Source organism: Squalius cephalus (genome assembly GCF_949319135.1).
Source record: "Squalius cephalus genome assembly, chromosome: 18".
NCBI lineage: Eukaryota > Metazoa > Chordata > Actinopteri > Cypriniformes > Leuciscidae > Squalius > Squalius cephalus.
In genome coordinates, this window is record NC_137139.1 from 30,346,575 (window position 1) to 30,369,921 (window position 23,347).

The following is a 23,347-nucleotide window of genomic DNA, read 5'->3' on the forward strand; positions in this document are numbered from 1 at the left end:
GACTTTTTTTCTGTTGTGGATGGCGTGATGGAGAGATGGTCTCAGGTTGGGCTTGTTTAGTCGAGCAGAAACTTTCCCAGCCCGGGATGGTGAAGTCTCAATTGAAGCGTTGTTGTTGGGATCTCTCAGATTCTCTTCGTAACAGCGGGGTCTTTGTTCGCCCGTGATTTTTCAAGGAAGAGAAACTCACACCTGTTAGAGATGGGGACTCCCCAAATTTACAATCGCCTCTCAAATTTAACTATCCAAAAAATATTACTTTTATAAATATTCCTATTACTCCACAGAGGTGAAGTGGAGGTTTTGGGAGTTCTCAAAATCCAACACGCATAAATAACACAACATTCAAAAGAAAGCATCAAAAAAGTAACATAGTTCTACCATATTTTTTGGACTTGTACCATGGTAATATCAAGTATTTTTTATTGTTTACTAAAACTAAAGCCAAATGATATTAAAAATAGTTTCCAGTAATTGAAATAAAGCTGAAATAATATAAAATATAAATATTATGTGAAAATGTAAACTTAAAAAAAAAAATCAATGTTGACTTTGCAACTAACCGAGATTAATAAGTATAGGTTGAACTACTAAAATTACTAAAAACAAAACTGAAATAACGAATAAAAATATTATATTATAATAAAATAAAATTATTAAAAACCGACATAAAAAACGAATAAAAATGACAAAAGAACAACAAAATTACAAAAAAATAACTTCAACTAAAATGATCATGAAAACTAAAATTGTAAAAATAACAGCTAATTCAAAATATGAATAAATAATAGTATATAAATAATACTAAAATAACATTGGTAAAAAAAAACTAAAATAACACGAGACATGTCTCTTTAAAAACAGTATTATCTTAACCTTAAACATGATTTTACCATGATACAGTACCTTGTGTAAAAAAATAAAGTGTGTTAGAGAGGAAAGTGAAACATGGGCAATCATCTATATCTCTCTCGTGATTAAGTTTTATTGGCATGATAAAAAGGTTTTATATCGCACAACATCACTTATTGAGTGTGTGTTGTGGACTTCAAAGGCAATGGAGAGCAGTGTATCCAGGCCAGAACTCTCTGGGAGATCCATTACAAGCGCATGAGAGCAGGTTTAAGTTGTGTGTGTGTGTGTGAGAGAGACCATGTGGCCAACGATGTCAGCTGCATCTCTGTTTTGAGGTATCACTAATGTCTGTAGCACAATTTGAATATTTAGTATTCTTGGTTAGCCAGCATTCATAATTATGCAATTCACTAAGCAATTTAAATGAGTATAATCAATCATTGCTTTGTTGACTTTTTGATGAAGTTTATGATTCATTGATGATTTTCCACCTTTAGAAACAGAATGTTTGTGTTGTTTCAAGCCAATGCTAATGCTTTATTCATTCACGAGGGCTGCGTTTGTTTTTCGTGGCCATTGTGTTAGCATAACTGCGCTGAGATTAGCAAGTTGTTTTTGGAGCTTGTAAGGCCAAATGAGTTTCTTTCTCATGGACTGTTCAACATTTCATGAGTCATAAAAATCATTTTTAAAATGAGCTTTTTCTTTTTTTTGTGGAGAACACACACTTAGAAGAGCTTCACTCAGAACTAAAACCCCCTTGATCCCGCCAAACTTGCAGTGTTCACGAAACACAGCAGTTCCAGTATTGGCAGGCTATCTGTATGAATGGATGTGAAGCAGTGTCTGAGGTCTGCTCTCAATAACGTCTCCTTTCCAAAACAACTCCACCAGACCTCGAGCCAAATGGATCTCCATCAGCATCTGTAAATTCTGCTACTTTGACTCAAAGGCCTGTGAATATCCAGATACGTGCAGATTTTCTGTTCAGTTTCAGATTGCGCAACCTGAATTGTAAGCAAATGCAGTTAGCTAACAATTAGAACCCAGACACAAAACATTTTGAGATACAACTGTGATGTATAAAGTTCTGGGGCCGGTTTCACAAAGCTATTTTAGACCGGTCTATAGTGTTAGACAAGTCTAAAATGTGCTCATAGACTAGTCTAATGCAAGTTAGACTGTTTCACAAAAATAAAGACTGACTTAATTTAGACCATAAGAATTAGACACCTCTTACCCCCAGGCTAACTGAGGTCTAAGACTCTGTTACCTTGGCAACCAGCAGTAACATTCAGTTACATTACAAACAGCCAAAAGAAAAGGGAAAATGGCTCATAATTTAAACATTTCTTCTTGTTACTACATTCTCCGCTACATTTCCCAAGTAAAATGCCCTTGTAACTGTTATACTCCTCCAACAAACACATATTTCCCGCTGGGGTAAACTGCACTGAGCGGCTGAATGCGCTTACTCGATCCGCCATGTTTTTTGTTTTGAAAAGTGTCTTATTTTACCCAGAATGCATTGCAGTGTAGTCCTACTTAAGATAGTCAGAGTCTTAAGTGCTTTGTGCCACGGTCTGATATAGATGTCTATCTGAAGTCTGACTATCTACTATATCTAAGCCATAGTCAAAGTCTATCTTTGTGAAACCGGCCCCTGACATTAACATTTATACTATAGTATTTATTTGCTATATATTGCAGGTGCATATATAGTCAAGTGGTGCTGGGGAAGGTGGAGGGCTAATAAAATTAGTCAAACACCTAATTAGTCAAACAGTCCTGACTTTATACAAATTATTCAAATCATTCAAAGTGGTGCCAACAATCTCCACACACTTTCACTATACCCTGTAATCTATTTCTGTTTTTAAGATTAAGTGACCAGCACAGCATTGAAAAAGTAATGACAGATTCAATAAAACAAGAATAAAGCATTTTCATAAAAGTACAACCACATTGCTATGTGCCTAATGAGTTTCATTTTTGTTTTTAAATATATTTGTAATATATCAGACCCCTCCAAACTCCCAAATAATTTGTGCTCTAACTTTTAATTGAGCTTTTATGATTCTCTGAAACATTCCTTTATGTAATATAAAGAATCTTTCCTTCTTTGAATTGCTCCTATTTTGGGTGGTTACACCCCAATCCCCCCGTATTTGGACCCTTGTTTGGCTGAATGAGGTATTCAGGTGGTGATGAGCTCAGTGGTGATTGGCTGAAACTCGACCTTTGCTTAGTTGAATTCAAAAGGGTCTCCAGCGTTGAGCCTAATAACAGGAAAATCACCATGGCCGGTAGTTGACCTTTCCCCTTGAGTCAGATCAGAGACCTCTGGGTTTGTTAGGAGTGCTGTAATGAGGTGGCTGGGGGTCAAAGGTCGAGTCTGTGAAAGTAGGTGGTGATGTCTGTGACCCTGGGCGGTGCAGATAAATGGCCAGTGGGAGGTCCAATGTGTGCATCCGTGTGTTTTGACCCAGAGCACACAAGAATGACTGCGGGAATCAGACAGAGAGAGACGCAATGCGAAATAAAAACATTTCTTAAAGGTACAGTGAGTATAAACTGAATGTAATAACCAGGGTTCCCAAACTATGTGACCTATAAAGTCAATAGGGACTACAGGTGGAAATTAGCAATTGTTGCTATAACCTGGCCCAAGACATATTCTCGTTTAACAAGTTTAATGTTTATTTGTGCATTGTCCCTGTTTCAAATAAAACAATTTCCATTCCATAAATTGGGCAAAGAACCCAAACTCCATCAGATGACAAAAAACCTTGGGAGAAACCCAACTCAGTTCTCCTCTGGTCAAAATGACTTTGGTGGACATTTTGAACTCAACTATTGTAAGTGTCCTCTGATTTTTTAATACTTTGTCTACAATAACCATTACTAACTTATTTTCAGATACAGTTTGAGATATTGTTCTTTACCTGGCTGTGGAGATTCTATGAAGTTTAGCATCTGGAACTAGTTATTACCTTATACACCACTAGAGGGCATTACATCTCCTGTCCTGAACACTGGATATGCCTTTATGATGCCGTGGTATTTTTATATGATTCACTGCAAAATCAATGTGGTAAAGTAGTATTTTACATGGTTTGGGTCCCTCCTTCAATGCAGGTCTGTGGAATTTGTTTCACCTGTTCATATCATCAAGCAAAATAATGATGCGTATGACACGGGTTACACGCCTAAGTTAAATTAGTGTCAGGCGTTTGGTCACATCACTAACCGTAAGGACAGTATGAGCAATAGTACTAGGGAAGTGGAGTCATGAAAATATTCCAGAGTAATACATCACAGCTGGCTAAACAAAAGTTCTGTGTGTAAACTTCAGCGAACACTGCTCTACTCTTCCGTCAGCCTTTGAAGATGTTTTTCTCTGGGACTCTGAGGCTTGCGTTCACTTCTGAAATTAGACAGTCTCATCTTGAGTCGCTTTCTGCTGATTTGTGACTTTGTAAAGGGTATCTGTTGTTTTTGCTTAGAAAATGAAAGCATCCAGCAGACCTGCTGTTTTCAGGGAGTTTTAAAGACATATGCACAGATCTTAGGTTTAGGAAGGTGTTCCCATGGGCTGCTGGATAAGAGCTTCTTGATGAGTTTGGGTTTGTGCTCCTCTGGTCCGGATCTGAGCGTGAGCTGCTATGCAAGTCTGCAGTTACAGAGACCAGACCCCTGTCAAACAGACCATCAGACTGATTTTTGCCTGACAGATGAAAGAATGAGTGCAGAAAATGTCATGGAATAACATTGACCAGAATATCACAGAGGAATATCACAGAGACTTGAGGGAAGACAGTAAGAAACCACCTAGCAACCATCCAGAGAACCTTAGAAACCGCATAGCAACACCCTGATAACAGGGTTATTATAAGATAATAAAACTAAAACCATAAAAATTAACTTCATGTTGTTATTTTATTTCAACTAAACATGTATCAATACTTGATGTACTGAAATAACTAAAACTGATGTTAAAAAATAATACAAACTTTAAATAGACATATATTGGGGTTGCATCGATATGATAACTCTTTATATTTGAAAGCCGATAACCGATATGTTGGCTGATAAATCTAAATCCAATTTTTTTTACAAATTTTGAGAGCCTGATTATAAAAACAAGTCTCACCATTAAAATGTCCCAAGCACACAATTATGATGTTCTCATTATAATTTTATGTAGCATATGACAGACTCGTGCCGTATATTTTCCTTTTTTTGAAGTGATTCCAATTATATTTCAAGCAATTCAAAACTATCATGGTGAACAGTGTGCATCTGAAGGAAATAATCCATTATTAATTGGCTTTAATACAGTATATTGGCTAAATTTTCTTATTGGGTCGATAACGATAACATTAAAAATGAATATATATCGCCTGATGCCGATATTAGGGCTGGGACAATAAATCAATGCATTGTGAATCAAGAAATGATTCTGGATTGATTCTTAGATTTTCCGAATGTATATATATATATAGCCTACATATATATACACACACACACACATGCATATTTTGAACACATTTAGCCCAGAATTTTCCTTTCCTGGATTCTCTTTAAAGCTCATCAAATAGGAGCATTTTCACCTCTGTAAAAGCAATTATATGTAATTATAAGTCTAATTAAGTATTTAACAAAATAAATCAGAAAATTACTATAGTATTGGTCTCATTTAATAGCCAAATTGCAGGAGGTATGCAATTACCTTGAGATGTCACAGTGCATTGTCTTAGTAAATGTGTTCAATAACTTGAAAAACAGACGTATTCTGGACTTCAGACTTCAGACTTGAATCTAGTTGTGTTGGAAAAATTACATTTACATTCATGCATTTTGCAGACGCATTCAAAGTGACTTCAAGGAATCAACCATGACCTTGCCATAGTGTTTGACATCTAAATTGGTGAATAGTTTTGCAAGAGAACTGTAAATGCAGTATATCATTGTATAGAAATGTATATATTCTTGAATAGAGAGTATTATAATATATAAATGAATAGAAAATATTGTAATATATATATGTGTTGAATTTGTTTTATTCAAGGGAGAAAAATGTTATGCAAGAATAAAAAATGCAAACAGACTTCTTCAGTATAGGCATTTTAAACATAGAGACACACTTTCTAAAATACCACATTTTTAATTAACTTTCATGGTGGTAAAAGACACATTTCAAAACAAGTTGATGCTGATGCGCTTTGACGGTTCTGAGTGAAATGTCAGAGTTTAGTTTGCTGTGTTGCAGGCTCTGGTTTGGAAAGGGAATGTCTTTTAAACCACATCACTTGATTCTTTAATGATTCGGTACGGGCGTCCCGCTAATGAAAGCAAGACGCTGTGGGTATAGTTTAATCCAAGTCAGCGTTACGCACAGTTTTGGTCTAATTCATTCTCACTGAGCACACAAATACCATCCATGTGTGCTCTTAGCTGTAGCGGTCAGGCGGTGTGTCACACACTAAACCACTGCAGTTCAGCGCTGGATACTGTAGAAGAACCAGGTCGCCTGATCCAGTGTCAGTTTAAGAGAGAGGCGAAGAGACGTCCTATGCTTCCTTATCGGCTGATTTCAGACACAGATGGGAAGTTGAATCGACTATTTGAGCAATAATTTGAATGGAATCAATATAACAAGGCTGTTTTAAATAAAATATATATTTTTTTATTTATTAACTTTATTGAACCTTTATTTTATTGTTATTTATTAAACGTATCAAAAGGACAGTCCCCTATTATCTAATGTGATAAATTCAACGTTTTTTGCCAATTAAATAATTTGTAAAAAAAAAAAAAAAAAAAAAAAAAAAAAAATCTTTATAAACAATTGTGCATGTCAGCATAAAACTTTAAATTGAAAATTTTGTCATGTCAAATTTTCACTTTATATATTTCAGATTATATATATATATATATATTTCAGCAAATCAGCATATTATAATGATTTCTGAAGGATCATGTGACACTGAAGACTGGAGTAATGATGCTGAAAAAAAATTACAGGAATCACTACACACATTTTTTATACACTAGTATTGGCAAAAATGTTATATAGGCTAAAATAACCATTTTTTATCAGAGGTCATGTGACAACAATAATCTTTGAAATCTTACTGACTTAATGCATAGTGTTTCATATACTAAAAAATAGCATACATAAATCTACTCGCATCAAAAATCTTGTTATCTTACGAACTTTCTATCATATTTTCTTTTGGTTTATTTTTTAATTCTAAATAAATGTTGTAGTCTTAAAGGGATAGTTCACCCCAAAATGAAAATTCTGTCGACATTTACTCACCCTCAAGTTGTTCCAAACCTGTATGAGTGTCTTTCTTCTGTGGAAGATATTTTGAAGAATGTTGGTAACCAGACAGTTAATGGACCCCATTGACTTCCATAGTATTTTTTACCAACATTCTTCAAAATATCTTTGGTAGAACAAATAAACTCCATCAAGGTTTGGAACAACTTGAGGGTGAGTAAGTGATGACAGAATTTTCATTTTTGGGTGAACCATCCCTTTAAGGAAGCTATGATTGAAAGCCGTGGAATGATGATGAGTGTAGTTTTACCTGCGGGGCAGCAGCGGCTGTAGTGGTCATGGAAGCGGATGGCAGACGCAGGCTTAATAAAACCTACAATCACATTCCTGGATGATCTATGAGCTCCACCTACTGAGACCAGATCAAAGAGCTTCATCACAGAGGAAGGAGCCAAAGATCAGGAGAAAGAAAGACAGAGAGAATTAGAGGGAAAGCTTTTCTTCCTGTGCTGAGATCATAGTGGAGATATTCAATAATAATAATAAAAAAAAAAAACACTATAACCTGCAAGTGCACAAATACTCAAGTGTTTTCAAATACTACAGTGCAAATCGCAAGTGTGCAGTAACAAACCTCAAGGAGGCGATAGAGTTACCTTCAAATGTCCAGCTAAATATAAACATGCTGACTTTAGGACACTTTATGTGTCAAGAGTGTTGAAAAGTTAATCACACTTTGGTTACAGTGATGAATTAGCACTCATAACAGATCCACTGACCCAACAGCCTTATGTCTTGTGTGTGTGTGTGTGTGTGTGTGTGTGTGTGTGTTTGTGTGTGTGTGTGTGTGTGTGTGCGCTCTTGGCTTCGTTTCAGACTAAGGGTAACCCAGCCAAATTATAGCTGACTTATTAGACGTGTTATTTTTGGACGTCTACCTGCTGTCTGAGACTAAAGCTCCTCCCTTCCCTCCTTCTCACTCATTCCGTCTTCAGTGTGTCCATGCAAGCAGTGCAGATGAATCATTTATGACCATACTGGAAAGGAAAACTAAATATTATACCCAGCTATAGCACAGCTTTATTGTAAAAACTTTAAGTTGGGAAGAGGTTGTGATAAAAGATTTTCATCCTTCATACTTAATATGACTGATATTGTTTTTAAAGTATTTTCATAACTTTGCAGAAACATTGCTTTGGAGTTGTTAGCACATCTCTTTTGAATGTTTTATAAAGCACATTATCACATCAAACCTCGTCCTACATTCAGCATCACCAAAATATTTTTGCCACTTTCTTTAAAAAATACAGTGTTTATCAATAACATTAAATGCATTTTAGAGAGATATAAATAAGGAACATTGTGTTTTTGTTTTTTAAAATATAACTTTTATATTAATATATTGAGGCTACCTACAGAAAACCTTTCAGATTTGAAAACTTTTATTTTACTTGCACACTAATGTTCAAAAGTTTTTTTTTTTGTTGTTGTAAGAAAATATAATTATTGTATTCAGCAAGAACACATTAAATTGATCAGAAGTGTCAGTAAAGAAATGTATAAGTTTACAAAAACATATATTTTAATATTAATCAGAAATGTTTCTTGAGCATCAAATCAACATATTAGAATGATTTCTGAAGGCTCATGTGACTCTGAAGACTGGAGTAATGATGCTGAAAATTCAGCTTTGATCACAGGAATACATTACATTTGAAAATATATTCACATAGAAAATAGTTATTTTAAATTGCAATAATATTTCACAATATTGCTGATATTTTGATCAAATAAATGCCACTTTGGTGGGCACAAGTGACTTCTTTTTTTATGGTGTGGTTTATAGCATGTTTTCAACATTACTCTGCAGTGTAACCTGTCTGCAACCAAAATGCAATGTTGTGAAGTGCTGTAAAAGTGTTTTATGCTAATGCACAGAATTTTGAACTACTATAAACACACATCCACCTCTCTCGTCTCAGGTGTTAACAGCCCAGTAAGGTCTTTATGTGTTTAAACACTGTTCTTGTGGTCTCACTCCAGCATTTGGTCATGATGGCGCCAAGGTCAGCAGAGGCTGAGAGTGGGTCGGATTAGAGGAGATTAAGACGGAGGCTGGTATTTTTCTCTCTCTCTCTCTCTCTCTCTCTCTCTCTCTCTCTCTCTCTCTCTCTCTCTCTCTCTCTATAATTGTGTTTGTAATCAACACAGAATAAGTGTCCTTGTCTTTCTGAGACATGTCTCAAAGCCTTGCATATGAAATCTCCTCTCATTTAGTCAACAAGACTTATGCAAATGAGAACCTCCAAAGGGAAATGTCATTGCTCAAAGGTTGCACTTAAAAAAAAAATCTTATGTAAGTTTTTACTTTGTCTCAGATGTTTTTTTCTAAAATTAAACTAGTTTTGGCATAGTCGTATAGAGCTATACAGTTCATTTGGATCGTGTAGCTCTGTTTAATGATTACTTTACATTCAATCTCTGGATTTCTATTGCAGACGATGGTCATTTGAGTTTGAGACATTGTTTAGATGTATTCTGGCACTCAAAAGGACACATGTGAGATTAGTGCCCAAGGGAAGCATGAAAAAGTCTCCATTTGCTCTCGATTTAATCCCACTGATGGATGAGAAACAATTGAGACACTAAGGAGATGTTATTTGTATTTTTTTTTCTCTCTGTTATGGACCAGGTTAAAGAGCTGGTCTATAGTTTACCATCTGACTCTTCTACACCACCATGACACAGCAGTGATTAGTGTGCCAGCTAACATAACACACACACACACACACACACACACACACACACACACACACACACACACACACACACACACACACACACACACACACACACACACACACACACACACACACACACACACACACACACACACACACACACACACACACACAGGCCTATATGCAAGTCTGTTAGTACACTAGCCACAACTCACAGTAAAGACAACCTATTTACTGTAGTAACTGGGCCATTTCAACATTGTGTCTGAAAACAATAGGTTGTAAATTGCATACTGGTTTCTTCAGAGCGGTAAGAAGATCTTAGAGCACAAGTCCTTGTTTTATGGGTCGTTTAATTGTAGCCTCATTGACAGTATTGGACTATTTGTCAATAGACAGGATGCAGCTATTATACTGAGTCTAGTGCCCAAGAAAAGGTTACAGATCTAATTGTTTTATGTAGGGAATGTGTTTTGGATGGGGTTACCATGATGAAGTACTGGTGTCTCCAGTCATCTAAACAAACTTAGCTCTTCTAGCTTCACTAGCAAAGGGCAATGGAAGTCTATGGAAGTCTGAAATTACTGCGTCACTAAAGAAATCACAAGACTGATGGCTTCCCAGGTTTCCCAAACACCTCTGTCTACAATTATCTGGACAAACAGGTAATACCACCCTCAAACTCACAGCTTTGGTTGAGCCAGAAATTGACATGTCAGACCGTCCAGTCAAACAGGACATTTTGAAAGGGCACCTAGTGTTTTCATGCTTTGTAATTGTCAGCTTAGTTGTCATTGTTTCTGCGAAATTAGACTTCTTTGATACTGATTTTTAAGTAGCCTTGAATTGCTGATTAGTGTGAATCGATCATGCATACATGAGTCTGTGCAACTAGCAGCATTAACTGGCCAGAGTCCCACCAGGAGTGGTGTGGATTAGTGACCCTGTGCTTCCTTCCTTTGGACTGCACAGTGAAGCATAACAGGATTACAGTGGCCCAAGTTGTGGCCGGACTGAACCATGTGCACCAGCAATAGGGGGTAGAGGATATCTAGGGTAAAAGGCTGGAGATTGGGGGGGTTGCAGATGTTGCAGCAAAGCTGAGCTGAAAGTAGCCTGAGGTCTCAGTCAGTCAGAGAGAGAGAGAGAGAGAGGGAGAGAAAGAAGTGTGCTGTGATTCCATGGGGTGATGAACAAGCCCCAGGGGCTGAAGCAGAAAGGCAAATGAAAACATGAGAACAAAACCAAGGAGGAAGATAGAGACACACTCATCCCTTGCTGACCATCTCGGCTGAGACACTCCATCACGGTAATGGCTCTCGGATGCTGCATGCCGCTGAGGTCTAAAGGTACAGTAGATGTCTCCTGTCATAGTGACATCTTGAATGTTACACTTTGTAGCTTTTTATGGCTGTCCAGTGATTTAGAGTTGATCCATACCTCTCAAATTCCGTTTTGCAATCTTATCCCTGGATGTAATTTGATTTATAGCCTAGAAACTCTGACTTAAGTGAACTCATGTCATTTGAATGTTACTAAGTCTACTTTTGCATCATTTTTACAATGTGAAATGTGCATTACTTCGCTTCTTTGGTGACCCAATGGACTTATTAACCGCGTTGTATGGTTGTGATGTTGTGTACCTGGAAGATTTGCCAGATTGGCACACTCTTTAGGCTAAACCAAACATTTGACTTGTGGTAATAACAAATGTGCTGTGACCTATGGGGAGGGAAGGTGGTCTTCAGTGAGGTGTGGTGTCATTGGAACGAATGGCTAACATTTGGAGGACTAGACTTTCCCACGTCGGAAGGTGTGTGTGTGTGTGTGTGTTTGGATTGGGGAATGTCAGTGGTCGGGGTTTGGCTCAGGGTTCGTGTCTCAACCAGTGGCTGGTGATTAGAGGGTGATTGTAGACTGAAGATGGTGGGTTTGAGCTTGGGAAACAGGACAGCCTTAAAGTACATTCACACTGACAGCGGTTAAAATAGCTGGGGGTCACTATACTTTTTCTTGCAAGTAGTTTGTACTAGGGATGCATGATATATTGGTATGACCAATACTGGATATTTAATTGTACATGCTTGTTTCATCCATTTTTACATTTATATTACCTTTGCCATAATCTAATGCTCTCCTAAAGGCTTTAGGATTTAATAACAGTGTTTAAAAAACACTAGTAATTTAATAACACTGTTAAATGTAATCTTATACAAATTTCAAAATTAATATGCATTTTTTTCATACTTTACATTATAATGTAAATTTACCTGCATTTAAAATGATCACACCACTCTTTACATTCTCATTTGGAGTTGATGTATTGCATGACATAATACATTTGCATAAAATTGGGCTCAATTTAGTTGCATTGCAGTCACTTTGTTGATGCAAATCACTGATTCTGCACCCATGATTTTTAAAGTAAAAGAGCTCAGATGAAATCCAACACTGTAACCATTACATGTTCAGACAGAATGTTCTGTTGTAGTTAAAGTTTCAATTCAATTTGAATGTTTGAGGTTTTGAAATATCTGCAATGATTTGGCGCCAAGGCCTCCAACTTCGGCTTCGCTTTCCAACTGTGGTGTTAAAAAATGCCATTTTACATGTTTAATCTACAGATAGTATTGATGATAGAAGAATAGCACTGACTTTGGAAAGATAGTAAAGAAAACAGGGAACAGAGACCAGGAAAGGAAAAGGTTCAATGATAAAGTCTGTTCTGTTTCCCATCTCCACTTTTCATGCCAGAATAAGCCTGTTGGCTTATCTCGGATGATACAATCAGTAGACAAGCGGTCTCCACAAACCATCTCTATTGTTTTTGGGACCTGTTTACTTCTGTCATTGTGGAACAGAGGCATTGGAGATGGCCCGTTTTTTCCACCTTTGAGATTTCTCTGATTTGTGTGGACGAGGGGGAATTCACCAAGAATTAATTGTGCCTGTTAATAGTGGTTTATTTGCACATTTTCTTTTCTTGTTTAACGCTCAATTCCCTAAAATGAATTAATGGATTAGTTAATGTTCATCTCTATCATAGTTTTATGAATAACTGCTGCCATGATCACTAGACAATGTACAGAGAGAGACTCTTTTGAATTACCTTTGCACTGCTGTTTTCAAAAGTGTTGAAACCCCCGTTGTTTCTTTTTCTCAGTTTAGTGTGGAAACACTTTAGGGTGTTTATCAATTAGGTGCAACAGCTGCTGAAGAGACCCATGTAGACAAATGCCCTTCTCTCTCTGAGGTGTTCGGACTGTGGAGGGATAGAAAGAAAGAGTTGTTATTCCAGTTAGAGATCACTGCTGTGTTGCTCTTTACCCCATGCTGCTAAACAACTAACAACCAAACAGCTCTATAAGGAAGAGATATCCCAGCCCCCCTTCCACACAACTACCCTGTCTTGAATCAACTTGAGAAATGCTTGAGGATCTTGTATTGCTTGCCTAAAAAAAACAAACATTTCAGCACCTATAAGTCTTAGAATGAGAATCAATATGGCTTTGTCTTTTTAGATTGTGTAGGTTAAAAGGTCTTGTGAGATCCCTACTGTTACTATAATGGTACTAATGGATTTCATACAAATGGTTCTGGGTCATATTCACCATTGTCATTCGTTTTTAATGCATTCAATAATGCACTTTATTATTTATGCAATGTCCCCATTTGACCCCACCCATAGTACCAAACATAATTAAATATTCTGTTTGTAGATTCTATTTTAGTTTAAAGGAATATTCACACCAAGTCTGTATTTTCACCACAAAAACATGCAAAACATGCATTTTGGGTTTTAATTTATTTAAAATATATATAGAATATAGATATTTAATACAAATATTACATTATATATTATTACATATATAATTTGAAATATATATATTATATAATTTTAAATATAAATATATATGTATATTATATTTAACTTTATAGAATCATTGTTTTAATTTGTATTAATTTAATGTATTTTATTTTTTTACAAATAAATAATATTTTTATTTATTAACTTTATTGAACCTTTATTTTATTGTTATTTTATAAATGTATCAAGGGCAGTTCCCTATTATCCAATGTGATAAATTCAACAATGTTTTTTGCAAATTAAATAATTTGTAAATCATTTTTTTTTATTTAAAAAGAATTGTGCAAAACTTTTCACAGAGATTGATGAACAATTGGCATGGCACTCAACTGTTTGTGTGAAAATTTTGTGTTTAGTTGCATGGCGTGATTCGGTGGTTTTCATCTTGATTGTGAGTTGATGGGCTGCGATGCTACATCACCATGGTTGACTGGAGCCGTGTCTGTCTGAGTAAAGGGAACCGAGAAGGGCAAGAGTTCAGTCCTCAGCGGGGGTCACACTTGGAAACCCTACTTTAAACCTTCATAATGCTTTCCACCACACTAAAGGCCATTTAAAATGTAGGCAAATCTGATTTTTTTCTCAAATCAGATATTTTCAGGCAGACTGTCCGCACTATTAAAAGCAGGGTAGGTGATTTGTTCCAGAAACATTTTTTGTTATGCTGGATGAAAGTCTCTTCACATCCTGATACCAGTCACTAAGTTAAATGGTCTAAATGTATTTATATGTAAATTTGTTGTCTATATTTAAATATATTGTCCTACTTGCCTGTCAATGGATGTATTTCCATACCTCCGCGCACCTGCTCACACAGACATCACACGTCATCAGTGCGTTTCATGCAATGATTTAGACAGACGTCCGTCACTGAGCAGCACAAATGAAACAGCAGGCGCCTTTTACAGTTCCTCCTGAACCGAAACAACGAGCTTATGCTGCGTTCACACCATAACTACTGTAATTTGGATGAAATGGAAACCTGTGACCTTATATTTCGGAACGGTTTGTGACTCGAATTTATGCGTTTCAATTGCACAGCGAAATGAATCTGCAGCAGTCAGGTGGTACAGGTCAGAGCTCTTTAAGTAGTTTATGTTGATTATTACAGTAATGTTTGAGAGATGAGGTAGTTTAACGCCGTCTCTTGTGATGCTTTTGTTTGCTCCCTGCTTTGTGCGTTTATGTGTTTTGGAGGAGGCGTGGCTTTAGAGATGCGATAAAATCTGGATCTGATAATAATAATAATAAACTTTATTTTATAAAGCGCCTTTAAAAGCAACTTTTCAAAGCGCTGTACACAAAATAAGCAATGGGAGCCAGTCAGATATACAAAAAATATGATTTTTGCTGGCAGTCTGAACGTGGCCTAAGTGTCCAGTAACCATTACTTCACCCTTGGACTAATGGATGGAAACATTTCATCCCTAAATTTAATGTTGCACTGTAAATAAACGTGAAATTCAATTGTGAATTCAGTTAAATCGAGCAATATTTTTCAACTCTTCCATATAGGCAGTTGCAATTAAACAGCATGAAACTGATGTGCTGTTGGAGATTTGTCAGATTAGTCCCAGTAGTGTTAGTTCAAACAGTGGTCACTAAGCATCTTTTCAAGGTCACTGAGGATGTTCGGCATTATAAATCAGTACAAAGTACAGAGGTTAGATCTTTTGACTTGACTTATCATCTCTAGTTTGATTCAATTAATGGTGAACTTTGATGGAGATTGTAACAAATTTGGATGATATACACTTTGTGCAAAAGTTTGGGGTCAGTAAGATTTTTTTTTAAAGAAATAAATACTTATATTCAGCAAAGATGCATTACATTGATCAAAAACATTTACAATGTTACAAAATATTTCTATTTCAAATAAAAACTGTTATCTTTTTAACTTTATATTCATTAGAGAATCCGGAAAACAAAATGCATCACAGTTTTCACACAAATATGAAACTCAACTAAAGCAGCTCAACTATTTTCAACATGAATAATAATCATAAATGTTTCTTGAGCATCAAATCAGAATATTAGAATGATTTCTGAAGGATCATGTGACACTGAAGACTGGAGTAATGATGCTGAAAATTCAGCTTTGATCACAGGAATAAATTACATTTTACAATATATTCAAATAGAAAACACTTATTTTAAATTGTAATAATATTTCACAATATTCTTGATTTTACTGTATTTTTGAACAAATAAATGCAGCCTTGGTGAGCAGAAAAGTCTTCTTTCAATCATAAAAAATACAAAATTTTAAACAGTGGTGTACAGTATATATGTGATGGCAAACAAGTTGGTTTATAGTTTCACATCTAAGGTTTCACATCTTAAACAAGCATCCCAAAACTGATTTAATTGGGTCAAATGGTGGATGAAAACGAACTGGATTCAGTTCAGATCTCCTCTTGTAATCATTGGAGCCAGGCACATACAGGTTTTCAATGTGCTCACCAAAGAACTATAGTTTAATTAAGAACACTTTTCACTAGGGATGCACCGATCCGATACTCAGTATCGGAATCGGCTCCGATACTGCCATTTTTGGCGGATCGGGTATCGGTCAGACAAGGCCGATCCAAATCCGATATTGTGCGTATACTATTCAGTGTTATTGTTAAGCCCCACAAACATTATAAAGCACCATAAGTTTTCGTGCACAATATTTTAAGTGTTCTGAAGCCATTATATAGTATAATGTGAGATATAAATTAATATTTAAGTGTTAAATTCAAGATCACGTAAACGTTTCCCTCAGCTGCGGCTGTCAATCATTCTTCATTCAGCACTCAAACAGCGCGTCGCGTCCGGTTATGACAGAACACACGATGAAACTCTCTCCAAGATGATTCAATGTTACTATTATTATACTTGATCTGTAGATAAAGGTCTATGGTTTCACATAAAACAACTATCTTGCTGGACTTTATTGCTGTACCTTAATCATGTTACTTTCTACCGGGTGTCTGTTAGATCACAACACTGGAGTAAAGTCAGGTACTATTTGTTCTTCACGCGCACAGTAACTGAAATTTAAAAGAAAATGCTGAATAGACTATTGCATAGATAGATACTGTATAATACACCATGCATCATATGTATTTTCTTTGTGCTTTAAACTTTTCAATGCGGACACGACGCGCTGCGCGCTGTGGCTCATGTTGCTTCAAGCGCATCATTCTGCGCTCGGGATGCGCATAAGCGCTTTGTGCCGCGATGTATTGGAGCCTTTCATAATACAGTGACGAAATGAAAGATTATTAATAGCCGTTCTTGTCCTGTCCTATCTATTATGTTGCTACCTTATTAAACAGCTGTGCTATACATTTAAAAAATGTCTCAATTTTATAGTAGGATATAAAATAATTGCTATTTTTATCTTGTTTTTCATGAATGTATTTTACAACAATACAAAGAGCAATGTGTAAAGTTTTACCAGATTTAGTGTTACACTTATTGTCTCTAATTTGTTCTCCACTAAACATTTTTTTCACAAAATGTTCAGATTTTATACAATTAATTGTGCACTCGTGATTTTTCTAGACTAAATTTTATTGCTGAATTATCCACTAATCTAGTTTATAATAGCATTTATGTCAGATTATGATCATATTTTTTGTTGGTGTTTTTCTTTTTTTTCAGTTCTTATGAGTTTAACACAGAGTAATAGAAATTCTACTTGATTAAAAAAAAACTGCGCTGGTATCGGTACGGATCGGTATCGGCCGATACTCAGAATTTTTGGTATCGGATCGGATCGGTTCTGAAAAAATGGTATCGTTGCATCCCTACTTTTCACTGTACAGGATTCTTGAGTATATTCGTTTTTTTTGGAAAAAAGGTTCTTGATGTTAAGTTCTTCAGATTTTTCTCTGAACCACAGCTTCTCCTATGACATAAAGCTGTGAAATCATTTTTTGGAAGCGTTATTTTTCAGAGTGAAGGGCAGCTATTACATCTAAGGGCCGGTTCATCTTCACATGTCAAAAGTCTTTGATCCAGACTCAGAACTGGCCCAGGACACCGGTCCAGCTCGCTTCCAGACAGATATTCTCCTTAAATGAAACCTTTGAATCTAGTCCCAGATGGGAGAAATCAGAAGTGAGAGGAATAATCTGGCATGACTACAGAGGAGAGCGGGGTATGGGATGGCAGAGGTGGTCTGCAGAACAGGCACATGAGCTGAAAGCCAAATCCAGGACGACACAGAGCAGGAGCGGGGCGGAAATGCTTAGCAGACGTCTTTTGTCTGGTAAACACAAGGCCCATGATGCATTATCTCGGAAGAGGTCTCTGGAAGAGGTTTTGTTGTGGTGATGACATGCTCTTGGAGTAAAGAGAAGATCATTCTGTTTGTGTTGCAGTGAATCATCTTTAAAGATGACGTGTGCCATTTTTGGGATAATAAACAGTATGTTTAAACATTATATTTGCTGTTCATTTGGGGAAAAACTTTTAAATAGTGAAAATTGCTCTTCATCTATAATCTACACTACTGTTTGAAAGTTGGGGATCAGTACGTTTTATAATGTTTTTGATAGAAGTCTCTTATGCTCACCAAGGCTGCTTGATGCAGTAAAAGCTGATTTTTTAATATTATTACAAATTAAAAGAACAGTTTTCAAAGTGAATATATGTTCAAATGTGATGTATTCCTGTGATCAAAGCTGAGTCTTCAGCATCATTACTCCAGTCTTCAGAGTCACATGATCCTTCAGAAATCATTCTAATATGATGATTTGATGCTCAAGAAACATTTCTGATTATTATCAATGTTGAAAATGGTGACATAGAATGAATAAAACTAATGAAACATATACCTTGAATTAAATTTAATCCATTTCAGAAAAAAAAAAACATCCAGAAAATGCATACATTTAAATGTAAATATATGTAAATATTTATTTAGCATTTTATGCAGTGTCACCATAGAACATTGAAAAACAAATTTTACTTTATTATTAATATTAACTAAATTTACCCTTGTAGACTTTATAGAAAGCACATTTTATTGGTATTTGCATCATGACATGTAATTTTGCTGCAAAATATGTATGTGTGACAGACATAGAGGCACACACACACACACACACACACACACACACACACACAGAGATAACAGACACAGAGTTGTGCTCTATTGAGTGTGTGACCTAGATTGCTCTGCATTAATGCTGGTGACAGGAGCGTCTCATATAGAGGAGCTGTACATCTATTCACTCGCATTACAGCGAAAACTGCCGGCAGCATCCCAGCCAGACAGACCCTCTGTGTCTATTCAGAACTGAGGCGCTCGTGTGTGTGTGTGTGTGTGTGTGTGTGTGTGTGTGTGTGCATGCATGAAAAATATCTATTATATGTATTCCTGTTTTTATGAGCTTGCGAACAAGAATTAAGTAATATTATAATATTTGTGATTTAAACGTTTCTTACTAATGGTTTAGTCTGAATCAGCATATTTTGAATGTCTGTCAATGGAAAGAAAGGTGAATGGTGTCTGTATGGCATTTACCAGCCCGGGCTAACTGAGTCTGCAGGCCAAATCTATAGTCATGGGCTGCGTCTGAAATCGCATACTCTTGAGTATAGGTATTTTACACTTTGCAACTGCTAAAAAAATTGTTCTATATAGTATTAATGTGTGTGGCATGAATGTAATTCAGATGCACTGCATTCGCCATGTGTGATACCAGCATCAGTTGCACATACTGTTTTCCGCCTACTGGAAGTATGTGATTTTGGATGCAGAACTAGTTTGAAACAGACTGTACCACTGTAGACTGCTTATGTTTGCTTTAGGCTCATGAATCAGGTGTTTGGTGTCATTAAATCCTTTTGTTCCTCACACACTGATCCATTAGCCACTGGCAGATTGCAGCATTGTTTTGCTAATGTTTGGCTATTTGATTAGCATTGAGGTTATTTGCACTTCACACCAGTTGCAGCTTCTCTGAGAGCGTTTGAGGAAGTGATTAGAGCAGGTTTATAGGCAATGTTAAGAGTTAAAGCTCTCAATCGGAGAAACCAGACGTACTGTTTCACTTTGTGTTGACAGACTGTCTTGAGGGAATCGTATAAAGTCAAGAGAATGTGCAATGAAGCATCTAACAATTTAGTGGAGGTATAGAAATCACATTTTTAAAAAGTACCTAATATTTCCAAGATGTCACTGACTCCACATTTATCTTTCGTATTATTTTCCTGTCATTTTTTACTTTAAAAAGGCCAATTAATCAGTAAACATCCACTAATTAACGCAGTCTATGTCAGCATAAACATATGGCCACTAATGTGTGAATGATGTCTTTGTAAGATATTTGTCCTTCTCTCTGCAGCGCTGTCTAATCTGGACATTGAGAGTAAGCTGAGTGGACACTACCAGGCCCCTTGGCTCCTGCAGAGGAACGTGTTCCTGCCCTCGACCCGGCCCGCCTGCGTCCAAGAGCTGCATCGACATGCCAAACAGAGCCTGCGGGCGCTGTACAGAGGTTAGAGACCTGTAATCACTACTGCTCCATTAGCAATCATCATATTTATTCCTTCAACCTGAGGACACCTTCTGACAATCACATCTCATCTAAGCAAAGTTGTTTGGGTTATTCATGATCCTCCATTCAGACACTGACCGCCCTCTAGTGGAGGAAGGTGGAAACGCCACGTCTCAATGATGTGATTTGTGATAATTGCTCAGTTTATATACATATAGTATAGTAATATGTGTAAATATTTTGAATTAGCTTTATTTTTATATTTTTAGTGTTTATTTAAGTTTATTTAAAGTATATCTATGTAGATTGTATTTTTGGTTTGTTTCAGTTTTAGTTTGACTAAATTTAGTGCTTTCAAATGTTTTTTTTTTTTTTTTTTTTTAGTTACTTGCCAAGGCAACATTTCTAATTTTTGGCTAAGTTTTCCATCTAATATTTAAATATTTATTTGATTTAAGCTGTATTTAATTTTTTAGTATGTTATATATATGTACTATATATTAATAGTTATTAATAGTCGAGGTTTTACTTTAGGTTAACAATAACATAAATTTAACAGGATAGTATTTTTAGTTTTAATTTTAGTTTAAGTTATATTAATTTGATTAAGTGCTTTTGTCATTTTTATTAGTTTTTCTAAGTATTTCTGTGTAGATTTCTTTTATTTTATTTCAGTTTTAGTAATTTTAGTGCTTAAACTTTTCCAAGGCAACTAATATTTTTCATCTAATGTTTAAAATTTATTTTATTTCACCTTTATTTCAATTAACGAAAATTATTTTAATAGTTTTAGTTTTCATATCAACACTGTACATGATTAGATATAACTATTAAAACTATAAAATGAAAATTTTAATTCTTAAAACGGATTTTTATTTAATTGCAATGTATAAGAAAAAGTGAAAAATGGCAAAAGAATGTCAGATGATGTAATAATTAGCCACACACTACAATACAATTTAAACCATTAAATCTCCATATCAATAAAGAGAGCAAAGTCTTATCTTTAGCGGCATCTAGTGGTGAGGTTGCGAATTGCACCCAACAGAAGTTACGGTGGCCGACAGGAAGTGATGTCGTCGTCTGAGACGGCAGAGAGTCGCCAGTTAAGCAATGAGGTTTCTTTACAAAGATAAATTAAGAAATTAGGTTTACTTAATTATTCAATAAAATGATGTTATAGTGAATATAACTGTTACTTGTTCATCATTGTGTCAGTGTTTTATTCGCTGACTTTAGCTAGCTTCTTTGCACGAAGATCAACATAGTGACGAAACGCGGTTGTCCGTGTAGGGCCACTGTAGAAACATGTCGGCGCATTTCAATGTTTGTGTAGATAGAAATGGCTCATTCTAAGGTAATAAAAACATAACGGTTCATTATGTAATGTCTTTATACACCACTGAAAACATAGTTATACATATGATATTGCATTTCTGTCAATAGATCCTGCTAAATTTTACACAATGCACCTTTAAAACAATATGAAAAAGGACAAATACCAAACATGATTATAAGTTCAAACGTGTGAATTATGATTTTATATAACTCACACTATGCGATTTCTAATTACTAGTGGTGCTTGAGTTGCAAGCATCACTGTTATTATATTGCTCTTGGTTAAGGTTAGTGATTTGAACAAACACCTAACTCTTAAGTATTAAACTTCAGAGTGTATATACCTCACTATTTGTGTTCCAGACACTATTATTCCTCAAATCACGTGTCTTGTTGATATAAATGACTTACGGATGTATTTGCCTTGTGTTTGTGTAACTGCACATCATCAGACCAGCAGCAGAGGCAGGAGGTCAGCGAGAGGCAGCGCAGGGTCACCATCTCCATCTCCATGGCTCCGCCCATCATGCCCAGTTACCCGTCGCCCCGCGCCCACAGGACACGCCAGCAGAGAGAGAGACACCTGACCACGGTAAACATCTGCCCCGCAGAGCCATGTGCTGTTACTGCAGACCTGAGCTATAGTGGGAGTTCATGTAGACGGTGTGATGATGATGATGATGATGATGATAGTGTGTCTGTGTGTTTAGGAAAGAACAGAGAGAGACATAGAAACTCAGACAACACAAACACAGGTAAACACACGCCTGTGTGTCACGCAAAACCGACACGCCGCACTGCATGGAGATTAATGTTTTAGCTAAATCAGTCCACCATTGTTGTCCTTTATTTGTGTATGTTTTCCTTCAAATATCCCCTTGTGAAAAAGAAGTAGGCTACACTTTAGTATGCTTTTTTAGTGCTTCTTGTGGAAATAATACACTTTAAAAGCATATGATGGTTTAAAGCAAACATGTGAGAAAAAGTATGAAATACTTTGAAAATAAAATAAATTAACATCTCGTTTCAATTCACCATTCATATATCAAAATAGTGTCAGAAACATAACCTAACCCTGCTTTATTATAAAGCAGATTTCAGCAGTGGAGTGTAACGCAGTCACTGCTACTGGTCATCTTGGCGGTTTGAAATTTATAGGCTATATAATATACACATTTAAAAAAAAAAAAACGGGTTTGCGCGTATTGTGCATCATTTTACTCATTGCCGCAGATTTTGTGCTCACACACAAAGTGCGGCACATAAAGCCTCCTCTCAGTGCTAAATTTAGTTATTTTTTACTGCTTATTGCACTTAAATGGTCAAATACACACTAAATAATGTCAAAATGCTGTTCTTGGCAAGTGTTCACACAAACACAGTCATTTATATTTTAAAGGGGGGGTGAAATGCTATTTCATGCATACTGAGTTTTTTACACTGTTAAAGAGTTGGATTCCCATGCTAAACATGGACAAAGTTTCAAAAATTAAATTGTACGTTTGAAGGAGTATTTCTGTTCCAAAAATGCTCCTTCCAGTTTGTCACAAGTTTCGGAAAGTTTTTTTCGAGTATGGGTATGTGTGACGTCAGATGTAGCGGAATTTCCTTATACGGTCCTAAGGGCACTTCTGCCGGAAGAACCGCGGCCGCGCGCGCACTCGTAGACCAGAGCAAGAGAGTGAAAGCAGTTCGCCATCAAAGCGCTATGCTCGGCTTTAGGGAAGTCAATGTCACCAAAGAAGTGGGTTTTTGGTTG

At 36.2% G+C, this 23,347-nt stretch overlaps 1 protein-coding gene across 4 annotated transcripts in view; it reads left to right on the top strand.

The window, feature by feature from the left end:
- nhsa (Nance-Horan syndrome a (congenital cataracts and dental anomalies)) overlaps positions 1-23,347 on the top strand; it is a 101,893-nt gene that overhangs the window by 62,046 nt on the left and 16,500 nt on the right. For 3 of the 4 annotated variants that reach the window (XM_079849944.1, XM_079849946.1, XM_079849947.1), the window contains exons 2-4: positions 20,098-20,250; positions 22,041-22,180; positions 22,299-22,343. In XM_079849944.1, coding sequence (XP_079706070.1) covers positions 20,098-20,250; positions 22,041-22,180; positions 22,299-22,343 — 338 coding nt within the window. The remainder of the gene's footprint in view (positions 1-20,097; positions 20,251-22,040; positions 22,181-22,298; positions 22,344-23,347) is intronic. The other variant, XM_079849945.1, reaches the window with a different exon arrangement.